The following is a 19,663-nucleotide window of genomic DNA, read 5'->3' on the forward strand; positions in this document are numbered from 1 at the left end:
TAGTATAATTTGTATTTATATCTATCTATCTATCTATCTATCTATCTATCTATCTATCTATCTATCTATCTATCTATCTATCGATCTCTCTATCTATCTATCAATCTATCTATCTATCTATCTATCTATCTATCTATCTATCTATCTATCTATCTATCTATCTATCCATCCATCCATCCGTCTTTCCAATTATCTTTCCATCCCTCTATCCATCTTTCTATTTATCTATTCATCAACCTCCGCGGACTCCACTTCCCATGAGCCCTAGCGACCATTCACAGAATCATGAGACCCATCATGGGACCGTGTCTCTCCTCAGTGTAGCAGCGGGCTCTCAGGGTCTCCTCTCCAGGCAGAATGGCGGTGGAAACCATCGCACCGGACTGGGAGTTTGACCGTTTTGACGACGGTTCACAGAGTAAGTGACGAATCCTGACATGTAGACATAAACAAGAAACAGACATGGCGACACGCTGCAGCTAGCCACGTTAGCCTCCTGTGCTAGCTTGCGCTGCTGGCTAGATGCCCTGCCGCCGGGCTCCGTCTATTTACTGGATCAATAAAGATATGTCCACTCATCTCGCTTTATATTTACTGACAGGACTTCATTAGCACAGCCCGGTTCGCTCAAGTTTAAAGTGTAAACTCGTCTAACAGCAGGCAGGGACGTGTTAGCTGTCACTACTAGCCGGCTACCTGTCAAATAAGGCTAATCACAGTGTATGACAGTACACAAACATTAACTTCACTGAAGATTAAATCATCTTACGTTACTGTCATTCACCTACAAAAAACACAGGGTTAAAGGGCAACAGTTTAAAGTTCAAATATCAACGTTGGCGTTTGAGGGTTTTCTGTTTTTGTGCTGGTTCCTCTTTCTGACTCGTATGCAAATACAAAGCTAGGTAGTTGTGCAGGAAGTGATCCTCATCCAATCCTCTATAAAACAATGTATTTATCCCTGTTTAATCATCAGTAGCAATATAAAAAAGGTCAAATACACATGAGGTATCGAACACGTAATTGATCTACCTCCGATTTGTCATCCTCTGTCCATGAAGACAAGTTTAAAACGACAACCTTCACTTTAAAGAGTCTTTAAACTTATAATACATAATGGGCCATTTATCTTGGGGATTATTTGTTATCAACTGATGTAATCGTTTTTATCTCAAATTAATTTTCGGCGATGTGGTCAAACTCTAATGTTGAAGGATGCAGTGTTTGGCCTTGGTAGAGTTATGTGCTCTACTGAGTTCCATTAACATAAGGGAGTAGAAGCAGAAAATAGCCACAGGGTGACGTAAAGTTCAGGAACATAACAATAATGATTACACTCCAGCTCCCGACAATGTCCTTCATCTTACTCTCCCTCCCATCATACAGAAATACACACAGAGGTCCAGCTGAAGAACTACAATAAGTTCCTGGAGGAGTACACCTCTCAGCTGAGGGGCATCGAGGAGGCGCTGGATGACTCCATCGGAGACGTGTGGGACTTCACTCTGGACCCCATCGCCCTGAAGGTAAAACCCCGTTGGCCGAACATCAACCTGAGCGTTCACACAGTTGAGTTCACACAGTTGGAACTTGCACAATTTCCTTGCCAATACGTTGTGTTACTCTCTTTCAGCTCATCCCATACGAGCAGTCGTCTTTACTGGAGTTAATTAAAACAGACAACAAGGTAAGAGAAGAGCACGTGTCTGGAACAGTTGAAGTTTCAGATCCACAAAGTTGTTTTTGCTTTTCAATGATCCGCCTTGTTTTCTTTGGTGTTCAGGTTCTAAATAAAGTCATCACAGTTTATGCTGCACTCTGTAGTGAAGTGAAGAAACTCAAGTATGAGGTAAGTACTGTCTAAACGTGCACTCTTCACTTTGTTGGAGATACAAAGTTTAAAACTGGGCCAGATTCTACTCTCTCCTCACCTTCTTTCTAGTTCAAAACTTCTGACTCATCCACTGGTGTCATATTTCCTTTTAGTGAGTTTTGGCATTAGTTCACTGGTTTTTAATGGTTTCATTAAATTACTGGTTATCAGTCCAACTCGGACACCATTATACATCTTAGTCATCGGAGGCCTTTGAACTGAACCTCTAGCAGGTATGTCTTCTTTCACCATTAGACTTAACGAGGGTCGATTCTTCGTCCCTCACATATTACAAAGGGCTTTTTTATGGATAATTTAACTTTTAAGCATGATATATAGTGCTGTCATTTGAGTGTCCAACTGCAATTAGAACTGCAGCCTGATGCTGAGCTAGGGCCTTTCTTATCTCCTCAGTATATCACATAGACATTTATAGCCTCATTAGCCGGCCACTACAACTGTTTGACTTGAATCGCCTGCAGCTCTGGTGCTCTCTGTACACAGACACATAGTATAAGTACAATTTCTTGCAAAGTATAAATGTATACAGAGTTTTCTACAACACACTCTGTAATTGTTGTGCTTATGAAATGCAAATTCAGATTTTGTGTCCTGACTGCCCTGCTTGATATTTATGTTCACCTACAGGCAGAAACCAAGTTCTACAATGGCTTGTTGTATTACGGAGAAGGAGGTAAGCAGTCAGCCAGCAGTGCTTCCTCATTTTCCCAACTTTTCTTACTTTCAACCTTCTGCTTTTTAAAGAATTGATGCATGATGTACTTTTTCGTTACAGTGTCTGACACCGGTGTGGTTGAAGGAGAGTCACAGATTCAGATGGGTAGATTCATCTCATTACTGCAAGTGAGTAATCAGTCATTTGTTTTATGATAAGATCATTAACTAGAGAAAACGCTGAGAACTTCTCTCTTTGCTCTTTGTACAGGAACTGTCGTGTTTTGTGTCCAGATGTTATGAAGTGGTGGTCAACATTGTTCACCAGCTGGCTGCCCTCTACAACAGCAACAAGTGAGACGCATGAACAGAAGCCAGTCAGTGTTGCACAGTGGATATACTGTCTGTGGTTGGATGGTTTAAATACCCTCGTTGTGAAGAGTCTTCACCCACTTAACATGGAGGCAAAAACAGAATGTGCACAATGCAGTTCTGGTTTAAACATCCACATAATGTTTCTGCTCTGTTACAACATTTCTCTTCCCTTATCTTAGGGGTGCAACGAAGATCATTGAGTCATCAGGCGTCCATTTCCAGGTTGGTTTATGATGTAATGATTCTTTTTTTGTGTGTGTCTGTGTCTTGAGTATTAAATATGTCTCACTGTGTCTGTTTTGTGTTTTCCTGCTGCAGACTGTGTACGAACACCTCGGAGAGTTGTTAGTGGTGCTGCTCACGCTGGATGAGATTCTGGAGAATCATGGCACACTGAAAGATCACTGGAAGATGTATAAAAGGTGAACACACACACACACACACACACATACACATATCCTGTTACCGTCTGTCTTCTCCTCTCTCCCTCCCACACACACCACACACATACCAGTTTGCAACCAGGAAGATAAAATATAGACAGAAGTGCTATTTTGTATTCACCTTTTACCCTCAAAGCTAATGCATTTTAATGATCATTCATTGTTTGTTGCCTTCAATAACTGCATCATTTTATCACAGGTTATTGAAATCAGTGCACCATAACCCTGGGAAATTTTCCATCCCTGAAGAGAAGCTGAAACCGTTTGAGAAGCTCCTGCTCAAGCTGGAGGGGCAGCTGCTGGATGGCATGATACTGCAGGTAACTTCAAAGTCCTGTTTTTAGTTTTAGTTTTGAGTCTTTTAATCAATTTAACGAGGTTCCACAGGATGATTTTAGTCTTTGAACAGTAAGGAATTTAATCAAGTTAACTAAAAGCAATTATAAAATAATATTAAACAAACTACAGAAACATAATCTCACTTAGCTTCTGACCTTCAATAAAATGAGCTGGTTTGTAGTTCAGAATGGAATGTGGTTTTATTGCCTCTGTCTGTTATCACCTGATAGGAAGCATCCCCCCTCTGAGAAGGGAGAAAGGAAGCACTTTCTTATGGGGGGTTGCTCGTCAGTATTGGGCATCATTATTTGTTGACCTCCTTCAGCCTGTTACATCTGACTAATCCATAGTGTTAGTCTTTTGCTAATTATTAGGTTTAGGCAGATTGTTTGGAAGAACAGCATCCTTTTTTTTTGTTTCTTGCCTGAAATGGAGGTTTTATGAGATGAAGGTTAGCTGGAGTTCAACCTCCAGGTCACAGTTACGACGGAGGCCAGGAACGTCCACTACAACCAAATACGTGATCACTGATCTCCTAATCTTTACAATTGTGTGACAGGCCTGCGTGGAACAGAGATTTGACGACCATGGGGAAGGAGTAGCTGTTGCCAAAAACAGCGTCTTTGCTGAGGAATTTGCGATCAACATTCGAACCATATTCACCAACGTTGAGTCAAAGATTGGTCAGTTTCTTCTCCCAGGGAAACTTAGTTTGACAGGTGGTACCCTTCGCTTGCAACTTTGAAATATCTTCTTTGTGTTCATGTGGTTTTCAGGTGAACCTACAGAAATTGACCAGAGGGACAAATATGCTGGCGTCTGTGGTCTCTTTGTGCTTCACTTTCACATCTTCAGGAGTGTGGACAAAAAGCTGTTCAAGGCCCTGCTCGATGTCTGTAAAAAGGTACTGTTGTCTTTTGTAATGGAAAATTCTCCTGTTTGAGACGTGTCCAGACAAACTGTTTGTTTGATTCACTCTTTATTCCTGATGACGACGTCAAATTTCCATAACACTTTCTATCTTTAGTTGAGACTCCCTTTCCTGATCCTGGTTTCAAACTGGATCTAGCGGATTTAAATGTGGTTTCATAGAGTGACTGTTGGGCCTTGGTAGACGTGCATACTTCCTGAGAGCCTTTCTAGTTTTCATGTGTGTTTGTGTCTGCCTCCTTCCTCCAGGTTCCCGCTGTCACTTTGATTGCAAACATCATCTGGTTTCCTGACACGTTCCTCATTGCTAAAGTCCCAGCTGCAGCTAAACTGATGGATAAGAAGAATCTACAGGGCATCAGAGGGCAGAGAGACACCTACCTGCAGCAGAGAGCTCAGACGCTAACAAAGTCAGTAGATATGTAAACAGAAACAGCACTGGTTGGCAGCGGCATACAACCGCAAAGCAGTATTTCTTGTTAGATTTAAAAAAAATCGAACAGTTTCTGTTGTCATTTCTCTTCAGGGATGTTCAGTCCTACTACGTGTTTGTAACCTCATGGATGATGAAGATGGAGTCCATCTTGTCCAAAGAACATAAAGGGGACAAGTTGGCAGAGGACCTTAACAGCAGGTGTAATGTGTTTGTACAGGTAAAGACAGCACAACAGAAACTACAGTGACGCATACGAACATCGCTTTTATGTTTTTTTAGTCTCCATGAACCAAGAGAAATAAGTGTATTATGGTCATTTATTTATTTGTTAACTGAAAAGCTTTCTGTATCCTTTCATAAAATACCACTCTGAAAATACCCTCTTTTGTCCCGGGCCTCACAGGGAATCCTGTATGCGTACGGCATCGGCACTATTATCAAGACCACCATGAACATGTACATGTCAATGCAGAGGCCCATGACCAAGACCTCGGTCAAAGCGCTCTGTCGACTGGTTGAATTGCTCAAGGTGTGTGGGTGTGTGCACCAGAGACTTTTTCCATGCTTCATACCAGTTCCTTTATTAAAATGAGGTTTAATTTCCCTTCAGGCTGTGGAGCACACGTTTCACAGGCGTTCTATGGTTGTAGCCGACTCTGTGTCTCACATCACTCAGCAGCTGCAGTCACAGGCCCTGAATGCCATCGGCACGGCCAAGGTAAACACAAGCCCAAAAATATCTATTCAAATGCTTAGTATTTACCGAAGGAGTTCATAAAGTTTATACGTTCATTTTATTTGACACTTAATGTGTTAATGTGTTTCCCTGAAGAAACGGGTGATCTCTGACAAGAAGTACAGTGAGCAGCGACTGGATGTGCTGTCCTCTCTGGTGCTGGCAGAAAATGCCCTCAGCGGACCCAGCACAAAAGAGCGCCGCCTTGTGGTGTCTCTGGCTCTGTGCGTCGGCACTCAGCTGGTACGTCGGGGAAACCAAACGGTTCATGGGATACAGACACTTCTGTTTCATTCTTATTTCATTTGACTCTTAGCTTGACACTGAAATCAATCTCTCGCTCCTTCCAGAAAACGTTCAAAGACGAGGAGCTGCTCCCGCTGCAGCTTGTGCTGAAGAAGCTGGATCTGATCAATGAGCTGCGTGAGAGGTGGGTTGTCTTTCTTCTTCTTTTGATTAGCAGCAAAGTTTCCAGTGCTAGATTTATAATTGGTGTATGACGAAATCTGTGTCGGGGAAGAAAACCTTGAGAAGTTGAGATGCTACTTGGTGGGGGGGATGGGCAATGTCACGGGCGGCTTCGACTTCTTTCTTAAGTAGGATCAAAGAGTTTTGTACTGATCTCACTGGCTAACAGTCAGACGGCTCAAATCAACCACTGTTCATCTACATTTGAAATGTCCTTAAGGACGGTTAATGTCTGAGCTTATCCGAAATGTGTTTTTTTTTTTTCAGGGTCAAGATACAGTGCGACTGTAGTTTCCTCTACTGGCACCGAGCTGTGTTTCCCATCTACTTAGATGACGTGTATGACAATGCGGTGGATGCAGCAAGAATACACGTACAAGATTTAAAACATTGTATATGCAAATTCAAGAATATAGTTTTCGCCTTGTTTTGATTTTGTTTTAATCGTCACCTCTTCTTCTGTCCCCTTGATGTCGTCTGATTGGCCGGAGCAGTACATGTTTAGCGCGCTGAGGGACAGTGTACCGTCCATGTTACATGCCAAACACATGGAGTCATGTGACCAGCTACTGGAGAGCTATGACAAGGAGATCATGGATGTTTTCAACGAGGTGAGAGCAGATGAGATGTTGCAGAAAGAGGAAATGTACAGGAATCAAATCATCACAACACAGTGTTGATTTAGAAGATAGTGTTTCAACATGGTGGTTGAGGATGTGATTGTACATATATGGACTCTGTGGTGTCGTAGCCTAAGTTATTAGGTTTTTTGGTTGTAGCTTTACTCTGGATTTTGTTTTATTTTTCCTGTGCAGCACCTCCTGGACAAGCTCTGTAAGGAGATAGAGAAGGACCTGCGTCTCTCCGTTCACACTCACCTGAAGCTGGACGACAGGAACCCTTTCAAAGTTGGCATGAAGGATCTGGCTCACTTCTTCTCCCTCAAACCCGTCCGCTTCTTCAACCGCTTCATTCATATCAAAGGTGCTGGGAAACCTTTTTTCGTACATCCACACAGATTGTTTGTTCTTGTTGGATGTTGGAGCAACTTTAGCTGTTTATTCAGAAACTTTCTAAAAGATTTCTTCTCATCCTTACATCTATAAAGTTGATGTTTTATTAAAAACTGAATCATGTCAGTGAAACAGAGTGGAGTGTGTGTTGTGTAATGCTGACCCCTGCTGGTAAACTAACTCGTTGTTGACATTGCAGCCTACGTGACTCACTACCTGGACAAAACCTTCTACAACCTGACCACCGTGGCTCTGCATGACTGGGCCACCTACAGCGAGATGAGGAACCTCGCCACACAGCGTTACGGACTCACGATGACAGAGGCTCACCTGCCCAGTCAGACACTGGAACAGGTCTGTGTGAAGGCACCTTGCACATCGTCCCTATGTCAGGAAACTTAAATCTTGAATGTTGGCTGGTTACTTGACTGGGGAAATTGTGAATTTAATCTGTATTAGAAGTGGATGTTTTAATATAGAAGTGTAGCAGATAAATGGATGATTAACTGTTTCCTCTGTGTTCGCCCTCAGGGTTTAGACGTCCTGGAGATAATGAGGAACATTCATGTTTTTGTCTCCCGTTACCTTTACAACCTCAACAACCAGGTGAGACTATGAGCCTCCTCGCTCTCCTTCTGTATGCTGAACCCAGTGGATATCGAGTCTTACATTTAATCCCTCTCCGACAGATCTTCATAGAGAAGGCAAGTAATAACAAGCACTTGAACACCATCAACATCCGCCACATTGCCAACTCCATCCGAACCCACGGCACCGGCATCATGAACACCACGGTGAGCTCCCAGGAGACGCAGAGGAGTTTGAGAACTTTTCCACTTAAGTATTTTTTTTTCTCACCTGTTGCACATCTCTCCTCCACTTTCATCAGGTGAATTTCACCTACCAGTTCCTGCGTAAGAAGTTTTACATCTTCAGCCAGTTTATGTACGACGAACACATCAAGTCCAGACTCATCAAAGACATCCGCTTCTTCAGAGAGACAAAGGACCAGTCTGATCAGAAGGTGAGAGACGACTCGTGATGAGCTTTCTCCTCAAAGCTCATCACTTTATTTCACCAGTTTCACTAACACAGCAAAGTGTACTCCAGTCAGAAAGTTGTCACACCAGTTTAATGATCATGCATGAGAGCTGCAGAGCCTGTCATCAGTGATTAAGACAAAACTAATCAACCATAGAGGAGGTTAATGTGTCACATCAGTAATCAATTCTCTGGAACAAGGTCTAGATTTTCGGTTCTTGGAACCAGTTGGATTCCAGTAATAACTCTGAAGTCTGTTGTAACAAATGTATATTACATCTCCAGGGACATGGACATGATTTCCCCCAAGCTGCTGTTTAACTGTTTGTTTCTGTCTCAGTATCCGTTTGAGCGCGCGGAGAAGTTCAACCGTGGCATCAGGAAGCTGGGAATCAGTCCTGATGGACAGAGCTACCTGGACCAGTTCCGACAGCTCATCAGCCAAATCGGTGAGAAAATACCATTCAACTCGTTCATCATAGAAATTCGGTCAGCCAACACCAATTTGACCCTGTTTCCCTCTCAGGTAACGCCATGGGCTACGTTCGCATGATCCGCTCTGGAGGCCTCCACTGTTGCAGCAGTGCCATCAGGTGGGTAGACGGTTGTTGCAGCACTGTGTAATAAACAATGCTCCCTTTGATTGAACATGAATATGATTGAATAGGAAATGAAAAAGTCTTCATAACGGTAGCTAGGCTCAAAAACCTTTTACAAGAGTTCTCCCTTTTATTCTGGCATTTCTTTCTATTATGTTTAATGTTTTATGTCCGTGTCGTTGCAGGTTTGTTCCTGACCTGGAGGACATTGTGAACTTTGAGGAGCTGGTGAAGGAGGAGGGACTTTCAGAGGAGACTCTGAAAGCTGCTAGGTGGGCACAACCTCAAAATAGAAGTGTTGTAGGTTATTGTTATTATTGCAACTCCAGTGGATGTTGACAGCGACGGTTTATGATACGATATCTGCGCTGCATTTCCATTTTTAAACCTCAAGGTGGCACCCTAGTTCCACCACAAGAATGTGAATGACACGTCACCTGCTATTTGGACAGTTAATCTTAAAACTCTCTGTGTTTTTATTCCCAGTGTCTTAGATTCGGTGCTGGGGGATCTAACCAGCAACTCTGCCGAGGGGACGGAGTACTTCAAGATGCTGGTGGCGGTGTTTGCAGCGGAGTTTCGCAGTGCCAAGAATATGCACCTGAGGAACTTCTACATGATTGTACCCCCCCTGGTCAGTACTGAGACTTTTTTCATTTGTGTGTCAGCTTTGTTCTTATTCCTCCGCACCAACAACAGCCAGTGGCCGGTGGCAACTGGTTTTCGAGTTGTTCTTCCACCTGTCCCATTTTGATAAAACACCATATCTCAACAACACCCCTGGGCAACTTCTGGTTCACTTGGACTCACAGATGAATTAATTATATGTACTGGGACAGGAAAGACACCTGGACCTTTATAAAACATGTCTTTGTCTTCTTGAACATGTCAAATCTGCCTTTGGGAAGGTTTTCAAATTTTTTAAAATGTTCAAAAAGGGCAGCACTTTTAATAATTGATGCACAAACAAATCTCTCTTGTAGACCGTGAATTTTGTGGAGCACTCGATCAGCTGCAAAGAGAAACTCAACAAGAAAAACAAAAGTGGAGCAGCTTTCACAGACGACGGCTTTGCTATGGGTAAAAAATCACATTGAAACAGCTTCATGATTACCTGCCTCTGTGCAGTTTCATGACTGTCTCCATCTGACTCGCTCTCTAGGTGTGGCGTACATCCTGAAGCTGCTGGACCAGTATCTGGAGTTCGACTCGCTGCACTGGTTCCAGGCCGTAAGAGATAAGTACAAGAAAGAGATGAACGCGGTGGTGAAGGAGCAGAACGTCCAGTCGGCCAGTCAGGATGAAAAACTGCTGCAAACTATGAACCTCACCCAGAAGAGGCTGGACATCTACCTGCAGGTATATTCTTAAGGCTTCAGCCTTTTCAGTGTCTCTCCGTGGATTCTGCTGTCTGTCTTTGAAATGCAGAGTTATAAAGCAACAAGGAAATCCACGAAGTGTTGTGATCATGTTTGCGGGATGCTTCCCACTGAACCCTTTGTCTTCCTCTCTCTCCCTGCAGGAGTTTGAACTGCTCCACTTCTCCCTGAGCAGCGCCAGGATCTTCTTCAGAGCGGACAAGACCGCGGCCGAAGAGACTCAAGAGAAGAAGGACAGAGGTCGGCTGGTGTTGTGATGATTAATGAAGCCTTGAATTATGCACATCTGACCCTGTTACATGGGCTTTTTGTAGATGATGTTTCATGATTAATGAATGAGGAGGTCTGTGCCTTCATCCTTTTAGATTTCACTAGTAACTTGAAACATTTACTCCACCAGAAGAAGCTTCCAAAGCAGGAGGCGCTTCAGACGACTCCAGCACGACTGAACTGGCCTCAAAGTGAAGCCAGCGGACGATGATGTCCTGTTGGATTGTAAAGTCTGAGAGGACTGTAAAAAATAAGCAGAGCGTGCACCTGTCGAGCAGAAGAGTGGAGAGAAGATCTCAGAGAAAAGAGACTTGAAACAACAGGCGATGCTCTTCAGACTCTTTGTGTCCCACGACAAAGGGATTATCTTCATCAGAGAATGAATGTTTATCATCAAGTGCTACGGCAGCAAGTGTCTGTTTCTTTGTTTCCGTTTTACAGAAACAACCGAGTGTCGCCCTTCATCTGTCGGCTTCTCATCGATTCACTTTGAATTCGTAGCGTTTAAACAAGCAAGTGCAGTTTGAAATGTGCTGCAGTGAGATGAGCGTGAGGTGGAGGTGAATCAGTTCCAGTGCAAAAAGCCTTTTGCTACTTATGCACTTCAAGAACTGGATTGTTTTTTACTACAGTAGAAGCCTCAGCTGCTCCGCCGACCAGAGTTCAATCATCGACTAGTTTGCATGTGATCTCATTTCAGTGCTGTTGTGATTGTGTGTGGCCTTCGATAGCAGCTCTGTGCGCTGCAGCACACGAGCGAGGACTCTTTAGAATGTTTTTCCATTTAAACCCTTTATTGTTAAGTGTGCCATATTTCTCAACTACTTATTTTTGTTAGTTTTATACATTGTATGTACTAAGGTGTGTGAGCGCCTTTCTAAATTGTGGATAATCCTAATTAATTACACCAACACACATCAGGTTCTTGATCTGAGTGTTAATTTCTCTGCAGCGCATTTATATTTTATATGTCAAAATGTGGAAATGAGGCCAGTTTGGTCAAAGACTACATTCCATGAATTAGCCTGCTTGAAGAGAAAAGTCTGTTAAGACTAATAAAACGTGCACTTTCAATAGACTTCACTGTGTCAGTCTTGACTTTGTACTGAAGGTCTTGCTGCACAGAAAACAAGGTGAATGTCTGTGTGAACATTTAACCTGTCATGTAGAGGAAACAATTCTACATGTGAATGTCTTACAGAACAAATAAAACTGACCCTATGACAATTCATGAGGGCTCATTGAGCTGAAAAAACAACACACACAGTGGTTCAACAAAAGCCTTTTCTGCTTTAATACAAAGAAAAGAAGCTTTTCACTTCAGAAAATACAAGATTGGTCTGCTATTTTTTTTTAATCTCTTTAAATTTACGTTTTTTCCCCGTTTCTTATGAAATGCTGCTGTTCACCGCTGCTCAAACAGCTTGAATCCAAATACATCCCTTCTTGATTTTTGCTCAATTTTGACTTTTCTTGTTTTGTTTTTTTTTGGTGAGAATCAGGCCTTTCCTTGAATGACATTTAAATTTGTATCATTGTTGTTCCAAGTGCCCACGGTGCCATGTGACACCCTGTCCAGCAGATCCAGAAATGTCCTGTTGCGTCCACATATTGCATCCATGCTCCCCTCATTAAAACGAGGTACAAGGCAGGGCAAAAGTTCTTCCAAAATAGATGTCATATATATATATATACATACATATATATATATATAGCAATCATATATACACATTCGTACATACATATACTAATTTATGTGATGCAAAGAAACAAAAAATGTACACATTTCTTACAAAATTGTAACAAAGACTGGAAAGTGTTTTGTTTGCTCCGGAGCGACGACGTGTCGCCGTTTAGCTTCTGCGAGGTTTCGTCCACGTTTCGCAGACGCCAAAGTCTTCTCTCAGATTTGTGTCCAAGTTCAACTGGCACAGAATTCACAGAGAGACGGACAGAGTGGGAGACGGAAACAAATTGGAGTTAAAGAAACAGAGGTTAAAGAAATCAAAGTTAATGGAAGGAAGAAAAAGAGAAACGGTGAAATGAAAAGTGATGCATGTGGAAAAGTTGCATGACCCCCCCCATCCAACCCCTCCCTTGAGCCAAAACAAAGATATTGAGAAGGGAAAAAAGAAGGGAGTGTTCACATAAAAAAGCACAAACAAATTTTGTGTTCTTTTATTACTAAATATAGTGCAACAATAAACATTGCATTTTCTTTCACCCTTTCACTTGAGTCTGACGAAGTTAACTTTGCTTTCCCCGCTCTTTTCTCTGGTCTTAACACTTGCTGTAAATATGAGGCGTTAACCCTTGTTCTGTCACTGTCCTGCGCCACAAGGTCAGTCCTCCTCTCCGGGAGAAAAACAGGCTTCAGATTCAGAGACGTAAACATAACACAGACCCTGCTCGAAACAAGACAAAAAAAACAACAACAGGATGAACATAAAGAATAAAAACAGAACAAGTGTTGGTGTTTTGGGCAGCATGTAAATTTTGGAAAGGCAGGGCAGTTTTGATGGTGGCGATGACCCCCGCAGTCATTTAGCCAAATCCTCGAGGAATAAAAACCAAGCTGTGAGAACCACAGCGACCCCCCCCCTGCATCGTTGTGCTTCGGGAGCAGCTGCAGCCTTTGGACTGGTCGGGCCTTAGAAGGCCTGCTGGGCTGGGTTGTAGTTGAACGTTGTCGGCACGTGAGGCCTCTCTTCCAGCTTCTCGTACTCCAGGTGAAACTCCTTGGAGACGCAGACACAGTTTCAACGATGTGAAAATCTCTCCTCCACAATTAAAGCCGGTAAAAACTTTCTCCAGATGAATTGAGCGGACGGATCCTTACCTTTGCTACTTTTCTCCAGTTGAGACAATCAAAAAAGTAGTAGGTGCCCCTCTCATAGTTGTTGGTCTTCAGTGTAGGCTCCATGCCCGGCGCCCTCGTAATCCAAACCCGCTCTTCTTTGTGGTACCTCCAGTCCCGGTTAAAGCTGGAGAGTGAGGTTGTGAAAGAGGAATAAGAGAAAGTGGAGAAACCCTGTGAGCTTCTCTCTGAACAGACAACAGACACATGGAGACATCATTTCTGCACCAGTGCCCAGTGAAAGGGTGAAAATACTCACAGCTCTACTGCTGCCAAAAGCTGTAGCAGGTCTCCACCGTTCATGTAGTACAGGTAGAACAACAGGTCTTCACCGTATCGAGCCAGTTTGATCGCAGCCAACTACAAGCAGAGAACAAGGAGTCAGTTTTCCACTCTTACTGTAGACACATCTTTTAAAAATGAGGCCAATTGCTGTGGCCCTGCTTTACCTTGTCCCTTATGTGGATATTGGTTAGATACTCCGAGGGAACATGGAAGTCTGAGAAGCCAAGTACAGAGAGGAGTGAGCAGATCCCAGAAGAGTCATTGGGACACATGTGGCCTCATGTTAACTGAATGTTAATGTCTTACCGATGTCTTGAGGTCGACAAGGTGCTGAGGCCCACGGAGAGGCGAACTTGGGGTATAAGTTTCTGTCAGAGAATAAAGTTGCCATAAGTTTTTCGTCTCTTATGCAAACAGAAAATGCCATTGGAACCATGGTTATCATATCTGTCTGCAGTATTTCCTATAACTGTATTTAAATAAGCTTCTGATTTTGATTCCTGAAGCAGTGATTTACTAATCCTATTTGTATTTGTTGTTTTACCACCTAATATAAATGTTAATATATTAGGGCAACCTTCTTACTCTGGTGAGTTTAAGTTGAGTCCCAGTGTCGTGAGGTCGCTCCCCAGCGCCAGATGGACCATCCCAGGATCCGTCTCTGCCGCCCGGATAAACGTCAACAGGCCGATCATGCCGAATTGGTCTGTCACCATCCCTGAGGGAATGTTCGTCACCCGACCTGCAGCGGCACGACACACTCAGAGCTCAGCAAAGATACTGAAACTGGGAACTACAGTTAATTCTTAGAGTCAATACATTACCTCCATATTTCTAAACCACACTTTGTGCACGCATCGGAGAGCAAACCAAGCTAATTATTTATTTTAATAAGTTATGGTCACAGACAAGTGCACGTAAAGTCTTAATGATGGTCTGTATCATAGCAAAACATAATGTTTTGGTTTCCTCTATGTCCCTTATCCAATAATTATCTAAACCCAAAATACAGGGTAGAGAGCCCAACTGCCTCACCCAAGTTGTGCGATTAAGAAGGGATGTCTCAGTGGAATTGGAGCGATACGATTGGCTGAGAGGTCTCACCATCGGGCAACACCTGGATCCCTTTCTTCTGGTTGTTGTTCTGTGCTGAGGTCGTCTTGTCTCCGGGAAACTTGGGCCCATCTGCATTGGATGTGCTCTTGCTTGTGGCGTTCAAGTTCTAAACAACAGAAAAGCAGTTTTATAGAGTGTAAACTTGTGATCATTTTCTTTTCTCTTTCATGTGCTGCCTTGACGAATAACAGCCACAGTAAAGTCATCAGTCGCTCCCACTCACAGGTTTGCTGTCGTCACTGTTCAACGTGGGGTCCTTGTAGTTGGGGCCAGGCAGTGCGGGGAAGTCCTCGTTGTGGATGGAGAAGTCCTGTGTCGATTCTGTCGTTGGCTTTGTCACCATGCCAACTTGATGATCACAGTGAAGTACAGATTACACACGTTCTAATGTAAGTAACACACATTCAACGATATTCCTACAATTCTTTCTACAATCTCACATGGTCACTGAAACAAACCTTCGACTACGAAGTCAGGAAGCTAAAGCCACTTCCTCTCCTCTGCCAACCTACTGCCTTTGGCTTAAATTTGTAAAAATAAGACACTTCACTCCGTCTAATGGCCTACCATAGGGAGCCCTTCCAGCCAGAGGGTTGAGCACCGGTGTTGGGTTTCCAGTCCCTTCTCTTCGACTCCTGTCTGCTAACGCAGGGAAGTCTGACAGATCCAGTCCCGTTAGGTTTTCACTCCCATCTGCACAAAGGTTAGGAACATTCGATCAAATGTATTCATATTATTTATGGTCATATATTCAATCATTTAATTCAAATTTTAAAAATGTAAGTATTTATGAAATGCACATCTCTCTGCACTGTATTTGTATAACTTTTTTTTAAATCAGATTGCTTTCTCAATATTCTATATACACAGATGTGTTTCAGGAGTGTTTCTATAAAACCTAATTATACTGATCACTAGGTTGATTGATTACGGATTCTAACCTGTGCCATTGAAGATGTTGCTCGATAACGAGTTGTTCAACCCAAAACCCTGGTTGCGGTTCATACCGAATCCTGACATGCTGCAGAGAGAGAGAGAGAAACCAAAACCAAAAGATAACATTCACTTCTAATAAAAAATATAGTGAAATGAATAACAACTGTTCAGCTGTGTCTACCTGTTTATGGTGAAGGGCTGCCGTGCTGGCTGCTGTTTGGGCATACAGATGATGCTGGGTGAGCTGCGGTTGGGGCTGCCCAGCCCCGAGCTGCCCATGCTATTGGTCCTGCCGCTCATCCCAATGCTTTGACTGACCTGAGAGTGGTTCAGCATGTTCCTCGTGTTCATTGGCAACGTCCCCCTGTGAACACAAGATCAGATCTGATCAGTTTTGGCTCATTTCAGGGCAAACTTGTGCAACGGATAAGTTTGGAGTTTGTTTTGAGATCTATACTGTTTGACGTGATTATTGCGAAGGAAGTTTAAGAGGTTTGAGTTGTTTGAGCCTGTTTCATTCAAACTTAACGTCCACGGCCCACGACTGTGAAGCAGAAGTAACTTCTCTTTTAGGTCCAGGCTCTTTGTTTTGTCTTGGCTGGCTGGAGTCCATCTTTCCCTCAGAATGACTCTGTTCTGTATCAAATTCACTCTCCTCAATGTTTGTTTGTGTTGCCTTGATGCACATTTCCTGTCTGCATCAGTGCCATGAGTTACGGAAGGCAAAGTGCCGTCCAAATGACTGTCAATAGCCGTAAAGATTGATTTGCGACACAGTGAAATACACAATGGTGCATTGATATGAAACAATACACATTTTTCACCATCACATTATATAAATGATCACATCCCACAGCCCTTTAGTTATAAACCGGTCTGTTCAACCTTTGTCTTCAAACACACAAATGAGCCCCTTCACACTGACCTGCTTGGTGACGTAGGGGTGTGGAGGGACATGGTGGAGACTCCTGTTGTGGGAGTGATGTGACTTGGTAGCTGCGTGCCTTGTGTGAGATTTCGGTTTAACTGAGGTGTGCTGTTTCCCATGCCCCTGACTGAAAAGCCCAGTGCACCTACAGTAAGGCAGAAAGACAAACAGACGCTCTCAGGCAACCAAACATATCAGTCCAATGTCAATCATTACAACAGTTAGTAACTCTTGTCCTACTCTAAAAATATTGAAAAATACAAGCTTCATGTTTCAAAAAGCATAGAATATCTTACCACTCCAGGTTTGTGACATGGGAAAACTGTGGTGATTGTCTGTATTTGAAACAAACTCACTTTGTGGACCATACAGACTCGCACCGAGCTGCGATAGCTGACCCGACGACGATGGCGAGGGGGAGGAGAGCATCTGAAGGAAAAACATTTGAGGAGAGGACGGAGTAAGACAACGGGAGAACGGCTCCTCTGGTGAGAACTCTAGAAATAAGACAATAAGTGCAGAGCTGAAGGCAAAACTCACGTCTTTGTCCGATCGATGTGGGAACATCGACGGCTGATTGTAGTACATGCTTTCATCAGAGAAGTCGTTATCGACCACCTCGACGAACTCTGCAAATTTCTTTCTAGCACCAAACATGCCTTTTGCCACCTGGAGAGAGAGAAGAGTGGTGGTATTAAAGATGACCTGAATAAAAAAAGTTAGGGAGGTCATGCACTAAACTAATACATATAAGATTTCTAATCTAAATACACTTAACGAGAGATGTCCTAACATCAGCATCGCAAAAGCCTCAGATAGTGTGACATAAAGTGCCGGGACGGGCATCAGCGAGTAGACAATGCCCTGTACTGATCTGATACCATGTCTTTAATTGTATATTAGTTTCACCCTGATAACACTGCCGTTTCCTTTTCCTGGAAATCACTTCTTCTGCATCGTTTTCAGAGCGGTGAAGAAGCGGTGATTTCCTGTGATGCTGCACGAGCCAGATCTATCTAAAATGCCAGCAATGTTGTACAATGTTGTCGGATTTTCTGTATCGTCCAATACAGAAAGTCCTGATATCGGAATTATGTCAGGAAGGGAACAATTATATTGAAAATCTCCCACACTGACTTATTTGAACCTGAATGTTCCCCATACAAACTTTGTAATGTGCAAGATTCGCCATAATAGGTTAAATGATAAAAAATCGTCTAATGGTGAACCTCTGCTTTCATTTGACAGATTAATCCTTTTGTTGTTGATCCTTTTGTTTCAGCTCGTCACTGACAACACAAAGACATAACGTGAAATTTACTTTACCTGTGTATAACAGGACATTTTTCTGTATGAGTGCAAGAAACCCCAGATGCATCGTTATTCTCGTTTCTATGTGAATGCACAAAGACATATTTTGGCATCAAATCGCTGTTGAGATAAAGTTTGGAACAGTGTGTGTGTGTGTGTGTTTGTGTGTGTGTGTGTGTGTCTGGTTTCAATGGGAACAAGATGATGAACTTCCATTACAAAGTAGAGTTGTTTTTTTTACAGCCCAGCTAACAGGTAAGTAGCTTCTTGTAGCTCTTTAATGACTTGTATGTTTAATTGATGCACATGTATCTAATTCAACACAGTTGAGAAAAAGGAGCAGCAGCAGTGCTAACAGGCTAGTTAGCCAACAGTACAGCAGCTAGCGTTAGCATGCTAACTGTAATCACTCTGTGTTAGCACGGCTAGCTAAGCGGCTACCCTCACCGGAGCTAACACACCGACACCTTTCAACCGCGAATCCCCCAGGCTTGGTTGCAGAGCCGCGGTCAGAATCGGACGGTGACACGGGCCCTCTCTGCCTCTGTGTGCCCGCACAGCTGTCCCGTTTTCTCGCTTTACTTTACGCTCCGTCCGCAGCAGCAGCAGCTTGGCTCAGCTGGAGCTTCAAGCTAACGAGCTGCTTCCGTGTGGAAACTGAAGGAAACCTCGGGGGGACTGGCTCATGCTGCCGGGTTGAATTCTGCCAAGAGACCCTTTTAATGCGGCGAAAAATAAGTAAAGGAGCCTCACCGCATCAATTTCCCTTCGCTTCGTTAGATCCAAGATGGCTGTGTGTATTCTAAATCGAAACAGGGATAGCCTTTACCCTCTGACCTCACAACCTGCTGACCACTTCCGTACACAAAACCGCTCAGCTCTTTTTTTATTAAGTTATTTAACCTAGCACAGATACTACGAAGAAGAACACACGTGGTATTCTCCTCACATCTGTCATGAAAATAATTATAATAATAATCACAATAATGATTGTTGTTGTTGTTAACAATAATGTTATTATTATCATCATCACTCATAGAATTCAATCAGGATGTATGTGTATAGTCGATATTCACAAATCACAGTTTCTCAGGGCTTAACAAGGTGCCACATCCTCTGTCCTTAAAGGTTCAGCGTGTAGGATTTAGTGACATCTAGTGGTGAAGTTGCATGTTGCAGCTGAACACCCCTCACCTGATCGTCCCCTTCCAAACAGAAGGGGAACCTGTGGTAGCCTTCAGTTGTTATAAAAACTCACAAGATGTTTAGTTTGTCCAGTCTGGGCTACTGTAAAGAAAAAAACATGGCGGCCTCCGTAGAGAGGAGCCGTTCCAGATGTCAATTTTAAGTATTTAAATTTAAAGGGCTTGTTCTAGGGCCTCGGTTCCCAAACTGGGGTACATGTACCCCCAGGGGTACGCGAAGTGGTTCAGGGGGTACATGGGGAGAAAAATGTATTTGCGTTTTCAAAGTGAAAAAGACCATTTACATTTTCAAACTGAGTTATAAATAATCATGCAATATTAAATAGTCTAAATAGCCAAGTCGCATTGCCAAAAATACTCATGTATACCCATATTCAGGAAAATAATTACACTGCCAATAAAAGTTACAGGTAGGTTAGTGACTGTTAGTAAAAACGAGGGATGGGCA

The 19,663-nt window shown here is 43.0% G+C and overlaps 2 protein-coding genes across 5 annotated transcripts; one reads left to right on the plus strand and one right to left on the minus strand.

Annotated features, from left to right (window-relative positions):
* The first annotated feature begins 280 nt into the window (after positions 1–280).
* On the plus strand, positions 281–11,655 carry washc4 (WASH complex subunit 4). Of its 2 annotated transcripts, none has more exons than XM_062389431.1 (33): positions 281–418; positions 1,387–1,526; positions 1,634–1,687; positions 1,784–1,849; positions 2,522–2,567; positions 2,670–2,737; positions 2,820–2,902; positions 3,103–3,145; positions 3,242–3,345; positions 3,566–3,686; positions 4,265–4,388; positions 4,482–4,609; positions 4,885–5,045; positions 5,162–5,288; positions 5,475–5,600; positions 5,682–5,789; positions 5,904–6,050; positions 6,158–6,237; positions 6,543–6,648; positions 6,770–6,886; positions 7,091–7,259; positions 7,488–7,642; positions 7,820–7,894; positions 7,978–8,082; positions 8,178–8,312; positions 8,670–8,778; positions 8,856–8,922; positions 9,114–9,200; positions 9,415–9,562; positions 9,912–10,008; positions 10,091–10,287; positions 10,451–10,547; positions 10,708–11,655. In XM_062389431.1, the coding sequence occupies exons 1-33, from the start codon at positions 358–360 to the stop codon at positions 10,770–10,772; spliced, it is 3,516 nt and encodes a 1,171-aa protein (XP_062245415.1). In that variant the 5' UTR covers positions 281–357; the 3' UTR covers positions 10,773–11,655. The 2 variants fall into 2 exon arrangements, with proteins under 2 accessions (XP_062245415.1, XP_062245416.1); XM_062389432.1 differs by having other exon boundaries at positions 10,711–11,655.
* A 192-nt stretch (positions 11,656–11,847) lies between these two features.
* On the minus strand, positions 11,848–18,816 carry cnot2 (CCR4-NOT transcription complex, subunit 2). 3 transcript variants are annotated; one of them, XM_062389434.1, is made up of 15 exons: positions 18,764–18,816; positions 17,240–17,368; positions 16,996–17,128; positions 16,697–16,844; positions 15,953–16,135; positions 15,777–15,856; positions 15,403–15,528; positions 15,059–15,183; positions 14,824–14,941; positions 14,305–14,461; positions 14,026–14,087; positions 13,884–13,933; positions 13,694–13,794; positions 13,417–13,561; positions 11,848–13,315 (listed from the first exon to the last, which is right to left on the minus strand). In XM_062389434.1, exons 2-15 carry the CDS (start codon positions 17,354–17,356, stop codon positions 13,229–13,231), a joined length of 1,632 nt encoding a protein of 543 aa, XP_062245418.1. In that variant the 5' UTR covers positions 17,357–17,368; positions 18,764–18,816; the 3' UTR covers positions 11,848–13,228. The 3 variants fall into 3 exon arrangements, with proteins under 3 accessions (XP_062245418.1, XP_062245417.1, XP_062245420.1); XM_062389433.1 differs by lacking the exon at positions 18,764–18,816 and adding an exon at positions 18,458–18,747; XM_062389436.1 differs by lacking the exon at positions 18,764–18,816 and adding an exon at positions 18,458–18,746 and having other exon boundaries at positions 17,056–17,128.
* Between the last annotated feature and the right edge of the window lie 847 nt (positions 18,817–19,663).

This window comes from Platichthys flesus, chromosome 6 (genome assembly GCF_949316205.1).
Source record: "Platichthys flesus chromosome 6, fPlaFle2.1, whole genome shotgun sequence".
In the NCBI taxonomy this organism is placed as follows: Eukaryota; Metazoa; Chordata; class Actinopteri; order Pleuronectiformes; family Pleuronectidae; genus Platichthys; species Platichthys flesus.

Bases quoted from the DNA above. Each gene is read 5' to 3' on its own strand.
- cnot2 (XM_062389434.1), bottom strand. From the start codon at position 17,356: ATGTTTGGTGCTAGAAAGAAATTTGCAGAGTTCGTCGAGGTGGTCGAT. The intron at 17,129-17,239 runs GTGAGTTTTGCC...TTTTTCCTTCAG, and splicing joins CACATCGATCGGACAAAGAC to ATGCTCTCCTCCCCCTCGCC. The intron at 15,184-15,402 runs GTAGGCCATTAG...GTGATCATCAAG, and splicing joins GGCTGGAAGGGCTCCCTATG to TTGGCATGGTGACAAAGCCA.
- washc4 (XM_062389431.1), top strand. From the start codon at position 358: ATGGCGGTGGAAACCATCGCACCGGACTGGGAGTTTGACCGTTTTGAC. The intron at 1,688-1,783 runs GTAAGAGAAGAG...TTTGGTGTTCAG, and splicing joins TAATTAAAACAGACAACAAG to GTTCTAAATAAAGTCATCAC. The intron at 8,923-9,113 runs GTGGGTAGACGG...GTGTCGTTGCAG, and splicing joins TGTTGCAGCAGTGCCATCAG to GTTTGTTCCTGACCTGGAGG.